Genomic DNA, 16,354 nt, shown 5'->3' with positions numbered 1-16,354 from the left:
CTCTAGTTTGTTAACGAGAAGGTCTTGCAAGACGGTATCCAAAGACTTACTAAAGTCAAGATATACCACATCTACGCTTTCCCGCATCCACAAGGCTTGTTATCCTGTCAAAGAAAGCTATTAGGCAATAAAGGTAATCAATTTAAATCGGCTTCCCAAGGGTCATATACAAGTTTGATGAGTTAAAATAAATAAACAACATTTGTACTAAAAATGAGTAAAATATCACATCAGTTTATACATGTTAAAATATTATAAATTACCAATTTATGGCAACTTGTCAGAAAGAAAGAAAGAAAGAAAGAAAGAAAGAAAGAAAGAAAGAAAGAAAGAAAGAAAGAAAGAAAGAAAGAATATCCATTTGTGGTACAGTAGGGATAAAACAATACGAATTAAAACATATAGATAAATAATACTATTAAAATACTAATTTGTTGCAGAACATGACTTAAAACATGGGGAAAATATGCTGTTAAAATACGCAGATGTAGGTGCGTGTTGATGGGAATAGCTGCCGTTTCGGACTCCCCTAGAGATATATCGCTGTTCAAATTTAAGATAAAATTACATTTCTGGCTGCTGTTTTAAGAAGCTGTTAGCCCTCTTTAGCGAAGGACGATAATACGTGGACAAGGTGATGCTCTCTGTGCAGGCTGTGGTAAAGTAAAGGTAAAGCAGCGTCACCTGCTGGTGCAAAGTGTAAATACACCCTGTCGTTTAAAACACTTGTATGTTCTTTATATTTGAGGTTAATCATGATCACAGCAAAGGACATAGAAGAAAGACATTAAAAATCCTTTCAAGAACTTGGACTGAGATTAAAAAAATGCTATTAAACTTTTCTTTTGAAAAGCTCAAACCTAATTACTGATAAATGTATCCATGTCCTTAAATGAACGCCACAATAATTTCGGAGGGCCTCAGCATATTTATCTTTACAATCCACATTTGGGGCAGAGAAACATAATTTTATAGCAAGGGAAACCAAAGAACAGAGTGGCTAATTCCCTTGATCAAGGTCACAAGGGAGCCAGGCGGAGAGGTGGGAACTGAAGCCAGCTACCCCTGCACCCAGAGATGAGCCTTACCCACAAGCCCGTTCTTCCTCCTACAAGCTCACCACAAATTCATCTACAGACTAACCTGAACGCAGCGTGTTTCCTGAACCTATTAGGTGTTACGCAACTCCCTGCCTGTTCGTCCAGCCCGGGTTCTCTTCAACTTTCCTCAGTTGTAGCCACCTACAGAGACTTGAAGTTTAGTTGCCTACTTCCCCCCTCGCAGCAACATCTGAGAGCGTCAGACTTGGTCGCTGTGGGATACATCATGGAGACGTGTTGTGTTCTCGTTATTTGGATATTTAATCTCTTGGGTAAATGCGGTGGGATTTTCGAAGTATTTTGAGGAAGTTAGGCGTCCAACTACAGTGGAACCCTGAACCTAGTTCTTTTCCAGCCCCTAATCTTTATACTCTGTCCCTAATCCTGACCTGAAACCCCGATCCTAACCCTAGCGGTAAACGCTACATTTTACCTTTACACTTGTCAAGGTTCCTCCCCCACTCTGAACTCTAGGGTACAGATGTGGGGACCTGCATGAAAAACCTCCTAAGCTTATCTTTATCAGCTTAGGTCCAAACTTCCCCAAGGTACAAAATATTACACCCGTTATCCTTGGAATGGCCGCTACCACCACCAAACTAATACTGGTTACTGGGGAAGAGCTGTTTGGATGCGTCTTTCCCCCCAAAATACTTCCCAAAACCTTGCACCCCACTTCCTGGACAAGGTTTGGTAAAAAGCCTCACCAATTTGCCTAGGTGACTACAGACCCAGACCCTTGGATCTTAAGAACAATGAACAATCCTCCCAACACTTGCACCCCCCCTCTCCTGGGAAATGTTGGATAAAAAGCCTCACCAATTTGCATAGGTGACCACAGACCCAAACCCTTGGATCTGAGAACAATGAAAAAGCATTCAGTTTTTTACAAGAAGACTTTTAATAAAAAATAGAAGTAAATAGAAATAAAGAAATCCCCCCTGTAAAATCAGGATGGTAGATATCTTACAGGGTAATTAGATTCCAAAACATAGAGAACCCCTCTAGGCAAAACCTTAAGTTACAAAAAAGATACACAGACAGAAATAGTTATTCTATTCAGCACAATTCTTTTCTCAGCCATTTAAAGAAATCATAATCTAACACATACCTAGCTAGATTACTTACTAAAAGTTCTAAGACTCCATTCCTGGTCTATCCCTGGCAGAAACCAGCATACCGACAGACACAGACCCTTTGTTTCTCTCCCTCCTCCCAGCTTTTGAAAGTATCTTGTCTCCTCATTGGTCATTTTGGTCAGGTGCCAGCGAGGTTACCTTTAGCTTCTTAACCCTTTACAGGTGAGAGGAGCTTTCTCCTGGCCAGGAGGGATTTCAAAGGGGTTTACCCTTCCCTTTATATTTATGACAACACTAAACCCTAACACTGTCCTTATCCCTAACTCTAGTACTAACCTCTAAACCCAGACCTGATCCTTACACCTAACCTTAATTCCTTTCTAGTTAGGAGCGTGGACACATAGGTTCGTTCCTGATCCCCAGCCGTGCGCCTCGAGCCATCTCCATGGGCCAAGGGTGGTTGGAATGACGTCCTTACATGGGATTGTCTTCTTGCAGGGGCTGGGCTGGGCGGTTCGGTCGAGCCCAGCGAAGCTGCAGTGTTTGGAGGAGAAGGAGACAGGATGACACTCAGATGCTTTTACAATACGGACTATTCTGGTGGCATCTATCTCCACTGGTACCGTCAGTATCCGAACCGAGCCCCGCAGTACATTCTCCGGAGAGGAGCGAAGTCCTACAGCAAACTCAGTGATACTGCAGAGTTCGCCAAGAAGAGGTTTTCTTCTCAGGCTGACGACAGCTCCACCGTTTTAACCATCAGATCCCTGGAGCGGGCAGACACAGCGGTGTATTACTGCGGCCTGCCGAGGGCACAGTGCCGGAGCCGCCTAGCAGAGCAGCACAAAAACCCTCCCTTCCTTGTCGCAACTGAGGTTATTGAAGCTGGAGGGAGAGTCCCTCAGAAGACTTGTTACATTGTTAAAAGGATTAATTTCGGGGTGAGTGTGGGGGTGTCAGGTTATTCCTTACACACACACACCCCAAAGTAAAATGCTCATTGAACAATTTACACTAAAAAAGTCCACCCTTGGAGAGTACAAAGGGCAGGAACTTAAATCAGGAAAGCTGTTAGACACCTTCCAGCAGCATATTCTGGGGGAATTTGTAAAAATAAGTTGTAAAAATACCAATTTGTTACAAGTGATTAAAATTGTGATGCAAAATTGCAGTATTAGTTCATAGATAGAGTGAGGTTACCTTTACAGTTCCAAATCTACACTTGTCAAATCACAACTGAACCAGAAGACAAGCTTCTATTTTTGTGTGAAATATTAGAAAACTCCTTATTAGTAGATGCATCGATTCCAAGGCCAGAAGGAACCATTGTGATCATCCTGTGTAATACAGGCCTGAAACAATTCCTAGAGCAGCTCTTTTGGAAAAACTTCCCATTTGGGTTTTAAAATTGCCAGGGATGGAGAATCCACCACAGCCCCTTTGGTAAATTGTTCCAATGGTTAATTACCCTCACTGACAAAAATTAGCACCTTATTTCTGATCCGAATTTGTGTAACTTCAACTTCCAACCATTGGCTCCTGTTATATCTTTCTCTGCTAGGTTGTAGGGCCCATTATTAAATATTTGTTTGTAATAGACCATAGTCAAGTCACCCCTTCACCACCTCTTTGTAAAGATCTTGAGCTTCTTGAGTCTATCACTATAAACATGTTTTCTAAACTTGTAATCATTCTCACAGCTCTTCTCTGAACCCTCTCCAATTTAGCAGTCTCCTTCCTGAATTCTGAACACCTGAATTGGACAAAGTATTCCAGCAACGGCCCCAGCAGTGCTAAATATAGAGTTAAAATAACTTCTCTCTGCTCTTATTTGGCGCTGTATCTCTCTTCTAGTACCTCAGTATAGTAACCATGGCCTGCCCTGCATTTTCCAGAGAGGAGCTAAAAGAGCCAGTGATGCTGCAGGTTTCTCCCAGAAGAGGTTTTCCTCCCAGGCTGATGACAGCTCCACAGTTCTGAACATCACAGACATGAGGCTGGCAGACACAGCGATGAATTACTGACCCCTGCAGCGCTCAAAGGGACAGAGCCACAGAGCAAACCTGGACAAAAAACCTTTCCTTCCTTGATGCAGCGGAAGTTAGGCACACTGAGCCTGGAAACAGCGGGTCTTAGGAGAATTGTTACACTGTCAATAAATACATATTTTATGGTGACTCTACTGGTGTCAAGCTAGTGTTTCCTATTCCCCGCAAACCAAATCTTTATTGAAATCTTTATAGTAATTTATCAACCTTGAATCATAGAATGGGCATGAGGTTATTCTGTTAACATCTTGGGAATTTTTTTCTCTTCATAGACTATCGTATTTTGCAAATAACGCGAAGTAAAAACACCGATTTTTTTTTTAAAAAATATGACTTAAAATAGTGTAGTTAAGTGATTTAAATGAAGATAACCTATTTATGAGCGTGCGTGGGAGATTTAAATGACTAGCTGCAAGCCTGCGACTGTCACAACCTATAAAGCACCTTCTGTTTTGGTGTGATTAGTTAGAAACCTCCTATTGCTTTGTTTGACAGTTTGATAATGCATGTGATTAAAGCAACGCTGTCCAGCTAGATTTGGGGAAAATAACAAGGTAGCACAACCTACTGGTAAAAAGTATAATACACATGTCATTTGAATCTTTCCAGGTTCTATTTATTTTAGATTTTAACCAGGGAGGAAAAAGAGACTTTTAAAACATATTGCAGGAATTTTGCATGAGACTTTTTTAAGGAGCCTCTGTCAACGAGACACCCAAATTTCTTTAAAATCATCCTTTGAAAGTCCCAAACTTCATTCCTGGTAAAGCTATCTGGGTATCTATCTACTTATATCACCCCATCACAAAAAACATCTGAGTGCTTCCAAAGATGTATCCTCACAGTCCAGGTGTGGTAGAGAAATATTAGGATCTCTGTTTTACATATAAGGAAACCTGGGCAGAGAGATTAACTGCCTTGAGCAAGGTCTCAAAGGGAATTTGTGGTAGAGCTGGCAACTGAAACCAGCTCTCCTGAGTCTCAGGTAAGTGCCTCATCCACAACTCCGTCCTTTTCCCTGCAATCTCAGCAGGATGTCAGCTGCTCATCATTGGTACCAATTGTTCTTGTACCAAACCCAAGAGCATCTAATCTGTGGACACCAAAAAAACACCTCCAGCAAAACAGGGTACAGACTGTACAACACGGAGGGCAGAAAGTACTTGCAACCTGGGATTTAAATTATGGCTATTAACAATGAAGAGGCTGCCACCTGTTTCTGAGCTGTTGCACAGTGGTAAATGCTGACTCTTTCTGTGCAAAAATGCACTCTGGAGCTCAGATTGTGAGCTCTTCCGGTCTAGGGGCATCTTCCCCCCCTGTGTTTGTACAGCACCTAACACTATGGGGTCCTGGTTCATCACTGTGACTTACTAGTTCTGCTATCACTACCATCATCATCATCATCATCATCATCATCAGAAGAAGAAGAAGAAGAAGAAGGAGAAGAAGAAGAAGAAGAAGAAGAAGAATAGAGTCTGAAAAGAGAAGTGTGAGGCAACCCAGAATAAACAGGGCTCTCAATATATGATGTTTTATGGCTGAAATGTTCAAATCAGTTAGTGTCTGAAAGCCTCCCAATCTTTAATGTATGGATCCTGACAGCACCTTGTAGGAGAGGAAAGTCCTGTTATCCACATTACAGTTGGGGCACTGTGGCATAGAAAGACTAAAGGTCTTTTCAAAAGCATCTAAGTGATTTAGGAGGGTAAGTCCGTTGGCAAATTAGAAGCAAGGCACAATTTTTAACAGAGAGGGTGATTCATCCTTGGAACAAACTCCCAAGGGAAGTGGTGGATCCTCAGTCTCTTGGGGTCTTCAGATCCAGACTGGACGCGTTTCTGGAGGATATGGGTTAGACACAGATTACTCAAAAAAGGGGTAACAGAGTGAAATTGTGTGGTCTCTGATATGTAGGGGATCAAACTAATCATACATGATCTAGATTTTAGGCTGTAAAATAAATTTTAGAAGGTGGTTTAGGAAACTAGAAAACCATTTACCTAAGGTACGTATGTGGCCCCCATTAGCAGGACCATCACAGTATTTTATCCCCAAAAAACTCCTGTGAGACAGGGAAGTCCCATTTTATAGATGGGGAAACAAAGAACAGAAGGACTAAATTACTTTCCCAGGATTACAAGGGGAGTCTATGGCAGGTCTGGAAATCCAAGTCCCTCCCTGGCCTCTACCTTAGCCATAAAGACCATCCTTTGTTAGTTCCAAGGAGAATAAGATTGCAAGGAGATGGAAAGTTTGCTTAACTCCACTAACCACTAGTGGGTAATGCTATAGATTAATAGATTTAATAGGTACCTAATTGTAGGTTAATAGATTTAAAGGCCAGAAGACCACTAGATCGTAACCCCCTGTATCACATAGATCATAGAATTTCATCGTGTTTCTCCTGCATTGAGACCAACAATTTGTGCTTGATTAAAGCATATATTCCTCAAGTCTCACTGTTGTGGAATTACTGGTCTCCACCTCCAATTGGTGGGATGACACAGCAGTGAGACTTGAGGAAGATATGCTTTAGTCATTTAGTAATTATTATTGGTGTGTCTCAGATATTGCATTATTATAGCGCCTAGCAGCCAAATTTGCAAATGTATTTAGGTGCCTAATTCCCATTGATTTCAATCGTACATACATACCTTTAAAATCTGGCCCTTAGTCCCGCTGTCCCTCAATTCCTCACCTGTAAAATGGGGATAAAAGTCCTTCCTTAGACTATTTAGACAGTAAACTCTGCAGGACAAAAAATGTTTTGTTTTGTTTTTCCGGTGTGCCTGTGTAGCACCCTAAACAAAGAAGTCTTTATGTGGTACTGCTATATAGAGAAAAGTAATAATGATATAATGATAATAAATGTAAAGACCGAACACCCGCACGCCTTCAGCAAGCAAGCAGTTCTCCATCTGTAGAGGATGAAAGTTTAAAGAGATCTTTTGATGAGCAACATCTTGTGATATGTTCAAAAAACACCCTCTTAATCCCAGGTTTCAGAGGAACAGCCGTGTTAGTCTGTATTCGCAAAAAGAAAAGGAGTACTTGTGGCACCTTAGAGACTAACCAATTTATTTGAGCATGAGCTTTCGTAGTGAGCTGTAGCTCACAAAAGCTCATGCTCAAATAAATTGGTTAGTCTCTAAGGTGCCACAAGTACTCCTTTCCTCTTAATCCCCTATTTCCTTTACTGCCATAGCAACCAAACTGCCATGCAATCTTTGCAGATAAGGCAGAAGTGGTGAGGGGTTGAATGCGTGCGGAGGCGCGGTCTGTCGGTGTTATCTCCCCACCGCCAGCGACAGCGGCGAGCTTCGATCTACAAACAGAACAAGAAGACCCTGCAGTCAGAGTGCCATGAGTGGGCGCAGCTGTCTCGTCTTGTCCCTGTTCTGTGAGTAACGCCGCCTGTTGTCTCTTTTAAATGCGATCTTGTTATAGTAACAGCCACTGCCTCCAACTGAAATCAGCACCCCATTAAGCTGTGCTGAGCTCTGTACAGATACGTAGTGAGTCTCTGCCCTAAATAGACAAAGTCTAAGGAAAAAAGAAGTTCTTTTATCCATATTTTACATAGAGATCCAGAGAGAATACAACTGAGAGTTACAACGATGCCTAAGAGATTTAGAGGCCAAATTTCTGCTACTCTTAATGGGAACTGAGTGTCCAAATCTTGTAGGTTTCAGAGTAGCAGCGTTAGTCTATATTCGCAGAAAGAAAAGGAGGACTAGTGGCACCTTAGAGACTAACCAATTTATTTGAGCATGAGCTTTCGTTAGATACAGCTACACTCGAATGCGTCCGATGAAGTGAGCTGTAGCTCACCAAAGCTTCTGCTCAAATAAATGGGTTAGTCTCTAAGGTGCCACAAGTCCTCCTGTTCTTTCTGCGAATCTTGTAGGTGTCTGCTGTTCTCAGCCCAGATGAGTTCCTGAAAGTCACCCAGAGAGTTGGTAGCAGGGCTTGAAGTTAAATCCAGTGTCCTCAGACCCAGCTTAGTGACTTCCATACCAGACCATCTTCCTCTGTCATCACCATTGCAAGCTAACCGACTAAGTCCCGTTCATTTTCCTCTTGTGCTGTGCATCGCTAGCCCACATTTATTGGTTAGTGTTTTATTTAACTCTCTCTCTCTCTCTCTCATTCCCTCCCCGGAGGTGGTATCTGCCTGTCTGAAGTAACCCAGTCCCCCGACCAGAGAGGTGCTGAATTGGCTGATGCAAAGATTCAATGCAAGCATGACATTCCTGACGGGAATTACGATTCCATTTACTGGTATTACCGGAAGGCCAGTACTGAACTGACTTACATCACTCACAGCTACAGTGAGGAGAGAAATTCAGGACGCTGTGGACTCTCTGTTGACCGTGCCAACAGCTCCAGCATTTTAACCATCAGGACTTTACAACCGGGAGATGGTGCTGTATATTATTGTGCCTTGCAGCCCACAATGGTTCACCTCTTGTAACACCCTGAACAATAACCTGCCACTCAAGGAGAGCTTGGTCCAAAGACCATTGAAGACAATGGAAAGACCCCTGTTGAATTCAGTGGTGCAGCTCAGGGGATTAAAGACAACCGTGGGCAAAAATGTCCATAGGAAGAGAATTCTAGTGCCGAGCAATATCGGGGGTTAGAGCTGGACTGAATTCCTCAGGGAAGATTGGCCGAAAGTTAGAAAATAAATAGACACGGTGAGTGAGGCAATATCCACAGAGCTACCGCAGAGCTCTGTGGAGAAAAAGTTCGGCCGATAAAAGATATTAGATCTCCCCCTTCTCTCTTCCTTACCCGGGGCCCACACAGCTACCACAACACTGCAAACGGAATAAAAACGCCGATAATGACAAGACACTGACCAAAGGCAAATGAGTCTTGTAAAGACAAGACATGCAGGTGATGAATGAGATTTGTTAACCCTTCTATGGAAAGTTCATGTCCGTTAATAATGATAAAATCAAGTGGTTAAAAGAATTAAAAGAATTCATTGTCCAGTTCTGGTCACCCATGCTCAAAAAAGGTTAATTCAAAGTGGAAGAGGTGCAGAGGAGGGCTACTCAGACGTTCAGGGAAATGGAAAGCTGATTTTAGGAGACGCAGTTGATTATTTAGCCTAGAAAAACAAAGGCTGACAGGGGATGGGCAGGGATGGTGTCCCTGGCCTCTACTTGCCAGAAGTTGGAAATGGGCGACAGGGGATGGATCACTGGGTGATTCCCTGTTCTGTTCATTCCCTCTGGGGCACCTGGCAATGGCCACTGTCGGAAGACAGGATATTGGGCTAGAAGGACCTTTGGTCTGACCCAGTCTGGCGGTTCTTATGTTCTTATGAGGATCTGACTGCTCTTTATAAATGTATCAGTAAGATAAACACCAGGGAGGGAGAAGAACTATTTAAGCTACTGGACAATGTTTGTAGAAGAACAATGGGTTATAAACTGGCCACGAATAAATTTAGACTGGAAATTAGAAGATGTCTAATCATTAGCGGAGTGACTGTGAGGTTATAGAACAGGTGATAGGAGGAGTGGGCGTGAACAACCAAACTAGTTTTAAAATGGAGCTTGATAAATTTATGAAATGGCATTACCTGAAATGTTCTATGAGCCAGGATGGAGATCCCTTCCAGTCCTATGTCCTACGTTCCTATGGATATTAATTGTTTACCTGAATAACTAAATTTTGTCTTTATTAAAATATTGGAAAAATGAATTGTGTGTGCAAATAAAATCAATATATTAAATATCTCTATATAATATAAATGTTATGAAATATCTGTTTATTTTTACTGTATTTTTGGATACATGAATAAAAAGAAGTTGTCTAAATTTGACAGACCAGAAAAATGACTGTGTAAAAAATCGGTATTTAAAAATAAGTGGCTATATCTCAGAAGAAGGTGAATTTTATGAAATTATTATTCCTTTTAAAATTGTATGTTTTAATTAAAAGATGTCTTCGTTTAGCAGTACAGAAAAATCATTTCACACGGATTGTCAAGAAGAACTTTGTGTGTCTGTTATTGGGAAATTCATTTTCTAATTTATATTTATAATTACAATCCAGAATTTATTAGAATATAAGAAATGAGAGTGCAATACGGGACATGGGAGCACAATACAATACAATACAAGAAATGAGACTAGACTAGAGTAGACTAGAATGTCCTTTAATGACTGGATTTGTTTCTTTAAATCACTGGATGAATATGGACTGGAAAAGATACTTGAAACCATATATCTCAGCTCCTCAAATGCTGTAGGAGACTACCCTACCGAGGCCAAAAGCACTTCAGACATAAAATCCACAGTGGTTGGAGATTTGGTTTCCATGGTGGCTAGTACCTGATAACACATCCATTATCTATCTAATCTATCTATCTATCATATAATCTCTCTCTGCTTTATATCTTAACTCTTATGACAATGAACCACCTCTCTTCCCTTCTTGAGAAGAGATATGGGGCATTTTCTTTTGTCGTCCCTGGGTATAGTGCAATGCTGTACAATTTTCATAAGCTTTATTCTTGTCCACATTCATGGTGCAATATATTCCTATCATGGGCCTGATCCAATGACCCTTGAAGTGGATGGGAAGACGCCTGTTGACTTCAAAAGACTTTGGATGAGGCCAGGATGAGTCACCTTAAATTGAACAAGGCATGCACCTAAAAAAGAAAAGCACCTATTTCCGGTGAGATGAGAGAGCAGCTCATGAAGTTCGTATCAAAGGGTCCTATCTCACAGCAGCGACAAACACCCTGGGGTCTCAGCATGCCTGCGCTTCCCTTGGTACTTGTCCTAACCCTGAACTGGTCCGGTGAGCTTATGAACACCATAGTGTTTAATTCCAGCTTCTATGTCTGTTCTTGGCTGATGTTTGCTTAAAAGACTGAGATGAAATCTGTGTGTCCTCGGGGGTTTTGTAATAACTCCGATGTTACTTTGATGTGTTTAAAGGGCTCACCCAAGGTCAGACAGTCATCCAACCCGTGAGAGAAACAAAGTTGAAGGAAGGGGAATTTGTTACCCTGGACTGTAGCTATAATTCTGGCTTCCCAACGCTGCTCTGGTACAGGCAGGAATCAGGAGGATCTCCACAGTTCATCCTTCAGGAGCGCTCCAGGCATGAAGATTTGGAAGAGAGGTTCAGGAACCGTTTCAAAGCCAAAATTAATAAAACCAGCAGGGTTTTCCCTTTGGATATATCATCGGTTCAGCTGTCTGACTCCGCCACCTATTACTGTGCGCTGATAGACACAGTAGGAAAAAGGATACACCTTCCTTTACAAAATCCCTCCGCCCAGCAATGCACAAAGAAACAGCACTCAGAAGGAGTGGAAAACTGGGGCTTGTCTATACTTGAAAATGAATGTGTATTAAGGTAGGGTGTGAATTTAAAGTTCAACAGAAATTCTTTGAAATATCCACCTGTGGACACTCTTATTCCAGAATAAGAATGCCTTGTTCCTGTTTATCTTAACCCACTTTCAAAGTGGGTTACAGCAAAGCTATTTTTCTCCTGAAACACATTCTTTGAGCCTGTAAAACACGGAACAATTTAAGGCCCTATTTAGAAATAAATGTAAAGGCTATAGAGTATTTTAGAGCAAGGGGGAAACATTTGTCACTGAGAATTTAAAATGAAAAGCAAAGAACCAAACCAAAGAATGAATCAAAAAAGGGAAGAAACATAGAAAACATAGACCGAGATAGAGAACAAGCAAAAAGCACCCCCCAAATCCAGAAAATTGAATGCAAAAAAATCAAACATACAAACAAGCAAAAATTCCCAAAACATACACAGCGACAACATACAGCACAAACAACAAGAACGCAACCACAGAATGCAAAAAGATAAACACAAACAGAATAAACACACAAGCACAAAAGTCTAAAAGTCAGCATAAACCAGGAAAGAGAAAGAAGCCCCTCCCGTCTTCACAAAAACAGGAGAAAGAAAGAAAGAAAGAAAGAATCCCTTTCCTCTTTAAAAATGTACCATACTATATATAAAAAAAAAACTTTTCCAGGATGATTAAAACAACAACAGCAAGAACAGTATGAACTTCAGGCTGCACTTCAGTGGGATGTAGGTATCTAACTCCTTTAGATTTCTTTGAAAATTGCAGCCGAAATGCTTTGCTGGGTGCCTTTTGCAGAGCCCAGGTCTGTGTGAACAGTTGTGCGGCATTTCTCCTTTTCTCTCCAGTCCTAAGGAGGTTAAAGGCCCACCTGGTGTTTGGAAGGATCCGTATTAAGAGGGGAAAGAGCTGTTTGATATCTGGCTGCTCTATGTCTGATCGGAGGGGTGTGAGCGGAGCCGCGATGTGTTACCCTGTGAGCTAAAGACGTCAAAGGCTGGGGAGCTCCATCTTGTCGCTTTTGAAGCCACGCTAACCCAGAAATCGAACTGCTGCCAACCTCCATCCTCTGCCAGCGCCTGCAGAGGAAGGGGCACGTGACTTTTGTATGACAAAGGGGATGACTGAGAAACTCTTGGGTGTTCGTTTTCTTGCAGAGATGAGAAGGGGCTGCTGCCTTCTGCTGCTTCTCAGCAACTTATGCGGAAGTAAACAAAAAACACAATAGCACAGAGCCCTAATTCTGCACTTGCTGTCTGAGTTTGGGTTTGTTCTGGCTTTTTCTTTGGGTTTTTAGGTTTTTGTGTATGAATTTACTGTGTCTGAGTTTCTTGTGCTTTCCGTGTTGATGGAGCTTTTCTGGTGTTTATGTTCTTCTTTTCTGTGTTTGGCTTTTTTCAGTTTGTTCCTTTTTCACTTTTTATTTTATTTTTCAGGTTTTCATATTCGTGGTTTTTTGTTCCTATGTTATGATATTTTTGTGTGTTTTCAGTGTTTATTTTGAATTTAGAGTGCTCCTGTCTTTGTGTTTTTCTTTTCCTCTTTATTTGTGTGTGTGTGTGTGTCTTTTAATGTTGGCTTTCAGGTTTTTGTGTTTAAGTTTTTGTGTGTTTTCTGTGTTTAGGTTGGTTTTCAGGTTTTTGTGTTTGATTTTTGTGTGTGTTTTCTGTGTTTCGCTTCGTTTCCAGGCTTTTGTTTTTATTTTATTGTTTTCTTCATCTTTAACTGGTTGTGAAGCTGTTAAATTCTCTCCAGATTTTCAGTTACATAGAATAATTCTTGACTTGCCAGATACTGTCATTTCACTGTTCAGCCATCTCCGCTGACCTTTATCCTTCTCCCTCATTGCTCCCTTACTGGCAGTTAATCTCTTTGCCTGATTAATACGCTTTATTCTCTCGCCAGCAGTCAGGAGTGATGTGGTGCTGGAACAAGGTGCCCAGGCTTTGGCAGTCCGGGAGGGCGAGGAAGTGGCCTTCCAGGGCCGTGTGAAGGGAGGGGAGATGAACAGCTATTGGATGAACTGGTAGAGAAAGGGGCAGCGGGGCCCCCTGACCTGGGTTTACCGAGAAGGGGACCACTATGGAGAAGGCTTCCAGGGCCGCTTCGTAGGGGAAGTTGATAGCTCCAACAACAGGTTCACCCTCAAGATATGAGCGCAGAGCTGCGAGACAGGGCGGTGTATTACTGCGCTTCCAGTCCCCACGGAGCCACAGCTGTGCTGCGGAGCAGAGCCAAAACTGACAGAGCCGGGGGAGGGCGAAGCATCGCTTGCAAACTACAGACCATGGCCAGCTCTGGGGCAGGAGTGGCTGGGGGATCGCTCTCTCTCTCTCTCTCTCTCTCTCTCTCTCTGTGACGTGTGAAGCTGTCAGGGAAGCCATCTCGACAGAACTGGAAGGAGTGACTCTATCAGACAGCAGTACAGAATTTAGTTCTGTTTATACTAAGTCTAGGTTGGGATCTTTCAAAGGAATATAATTCATTAAAAGCAGTTTTAGAGATCCACGGGTATGTAGTATAGTATAGTATAGTATAGTATAGTATAGTATAGATAGATAGATAGATAGATAGATAGATAGATAGATAGATAGATAGATAGATAGATAGATAGATAGATAGATAGACAGACAGACAGACAGGCAAGTTGTGCTTCTCCTGTGCAGAGGGGGAATTTAAGCCTCATTTTGTAACTCAAAGAAATGGCCACAAGGTGCTGCTATTCACCCATAGTCCATCTTCTGAGACCAGTTAGACTGAAGGAGCTGTCCAAGGTGGAAACCGTCCATGGAGAGTTAAAGAAAAAAAGTGTCAAGAGGCTAACCTGCCGATCTACAGAACACCCTTAACACAAATCTCTGCAGTAGGAGGGAAGGATCTAATCTAATCTCTCTCTCTCTCTCTCTCTCTCTCTCAGAGAAGGTGGGTGACGTAATAACTTTCGTTGAACCAACTTTTGTTGTTGGAAAGAACAAGCTTTCGAGATTCAGAGAACTCCTCCTCAGGTCTGTTTTCCTTCTCCAGACCTGAGGAAGAGCTCTGTGAACCTCGAAAACGTGTCCCTTCCACACACAGAAGTTGGTCCAGTAAAAAATATTACCTCACCCACCTTGCCTCTCTCATACCCTAAAACCAAAAGTTCTGCAACAACTCTCTTTCTCTCTCTGTCTCTGTCTCTCTCTCTGAAAATAAATACATGTGTGTCTGTCTGTCGGTCTGTCTGTCTGCTTTTATGGATTATACTCCTCTGGAGAAATGGTAAGCTAATTTAGTTGCCTGCAATAAATATAACGAAGTTATACACCTACACCGATGAGAAATTGTTTAAGAAAAAAAAAACACTCCTTCCCATTGTCTCCGGGTGGCTTTTCTGGCAGAATTTCTCCCTCTGTCTTTTCACAGCCCTCCCACGAGGGGAAGTGGGTCCTTGGCTGTAAATAGGCCGGACAACAGGGCGGACGTCTCATTCTGTGTGTGACAGCGGTAGAGACGAGATGTGGATCGCCGTCTGCCTACTTCTCCTCAGTGTATCATACTGGCAGTCAGACTGAGTGTTTTCTAACTCACGGGTCTTACTCTGCCTCCACTGTTCTCCTGCTAGGCCCCGTGGCTGGGAACTCCGGGGCCCAGATTCCAGCGTCTGCGTCAGCCAGGGAAGGGCGGCCCGTGAAATTGTCCTGTCAACACAGCACCACGTACACGTACGACGCCCTGGGGTGGTACCAGCAGCTGCCTGGGCAGCAGCCTCTGCTCCTACTGCACAGAAATGAGAGGGGAAATGAATACACGCGCGGTTCGGTGGCCCCTCGGTTCTCCTCCGAGCTCAGCACCCATGTCAAATCGTTCACGCTGTCCATAGACGGGGCGCAGCGGGCTGACTCGGCGGTGTATTTCTGCGCTCTCTGGGATCCACCGGGCTACGGAGCGTCCCGGGCTCCCGACACAAACTGCCGGAGCGGGGGGCGGTCTCGAAAACGAAGGGAGATGAGTCATTTCCCCTGCGTGCACCGGGGGGAGGGGGAGGGGAGCCAAGTGTCAGAGGGCACCAAGAAGTGTGTTATTGTTTACAAGCAGGGGGAAGGGGTCACACACTTTTAAGCTTGTGCAGGCCCACTTTAATGCTAACCCCCAGACTCTCCTTGGATCCTCCATATAACCTCTTCCTGGCCAGAGTCAGCCACATCATCCCCCATTCCCATCTCCTCCCATAACAGGCTCCCCCCATATTTGCCCTCTCCCCAGTGGCTCTTTGTGCACCCCCTAGACCCATTCCCCCTGCCCTCCATTCCTCTGTGTACCCCATTCCCTCCTCTCCCCAGACCAGGGTCCCACATTCTCTTCCCCTGAGAACATAAGAACATAAGAATGGCCACAATGGATCAGACCAAAGGTCCATCCAACCCAGTATCCTGTCTTCCAACAGTGGCCAATGGCAGGTGCCCCAAAGGGAATGAACACAGCAGCTAATCATCAAGTGACCCATCCCCTGTCACCCATTCCGAGCTTCTGGCAAACAGAACCTAGGGACACCATCCCTGCCCATTTTGGCTAATAGCCATTGATGGACATATCCTCCATGAATTTATCTAGTTCTTTTTCGAACGCTGTTATAGTCTTGGCCATCACAACATCCTCTGGCAAAGAGTTCCACAGGTTGACTGTGCATTGTCTGAAGAAATACTTCCTTTTGTTTGTTTTAAACTTGTTGCATATTAATTTCATTTGGTTTCCCCTATTTCTTGTGTTATGAGAAGT

The 16,354-nt window shown here is 43.0% G+C and overlaps 1 protein-coding gene across 1 annotated transcript in view; it reads left to right on the top strand.

Annotated features, from left to right (window-relative positions):
* Window positions 1–1,326: 1,326 nt before the first annotated feature.
* The window catches only part of LOC311529988 (immunoglobulin lambda-1 light chain-like), a gene marked incomplete at its 5' end in the record, with an annotated part of 156,116 nt that continues 141,088 nt past the window's right edge, over window positions 1,327–16,354 (top strand). Inside the window, 2 exons of the mRNA XM_084646263.1 lie at window positions 1,327–1,372; window positions 2,678–2,910. Of these exons, the coding sequence (XP_084502389.1) occupies window positions 1,327–1,372; window positions 2,678–2,910 (279 nt within the window). The remainder of the gene's footprint in view (window positions 1,373–2,677; window positions 2,911–16,354) is intronic.

This window comes from Lepidochelys olivacea (assembly GCF_965140295.1).
Source record: "Lepidochelys olivacea isolate rLepOli2 genome assembly, chromosome: 13".
NCBI classification, from domain to species: domain Eukaryota; kingdom Metazoa; phylum Chordata; order Testudines; family Cheloniidae; genus Lepidochelys; species Lepidochelys olivacea.
This window is presented reverse-complemented; position numbering and strand designations above follow the sequence as displayed.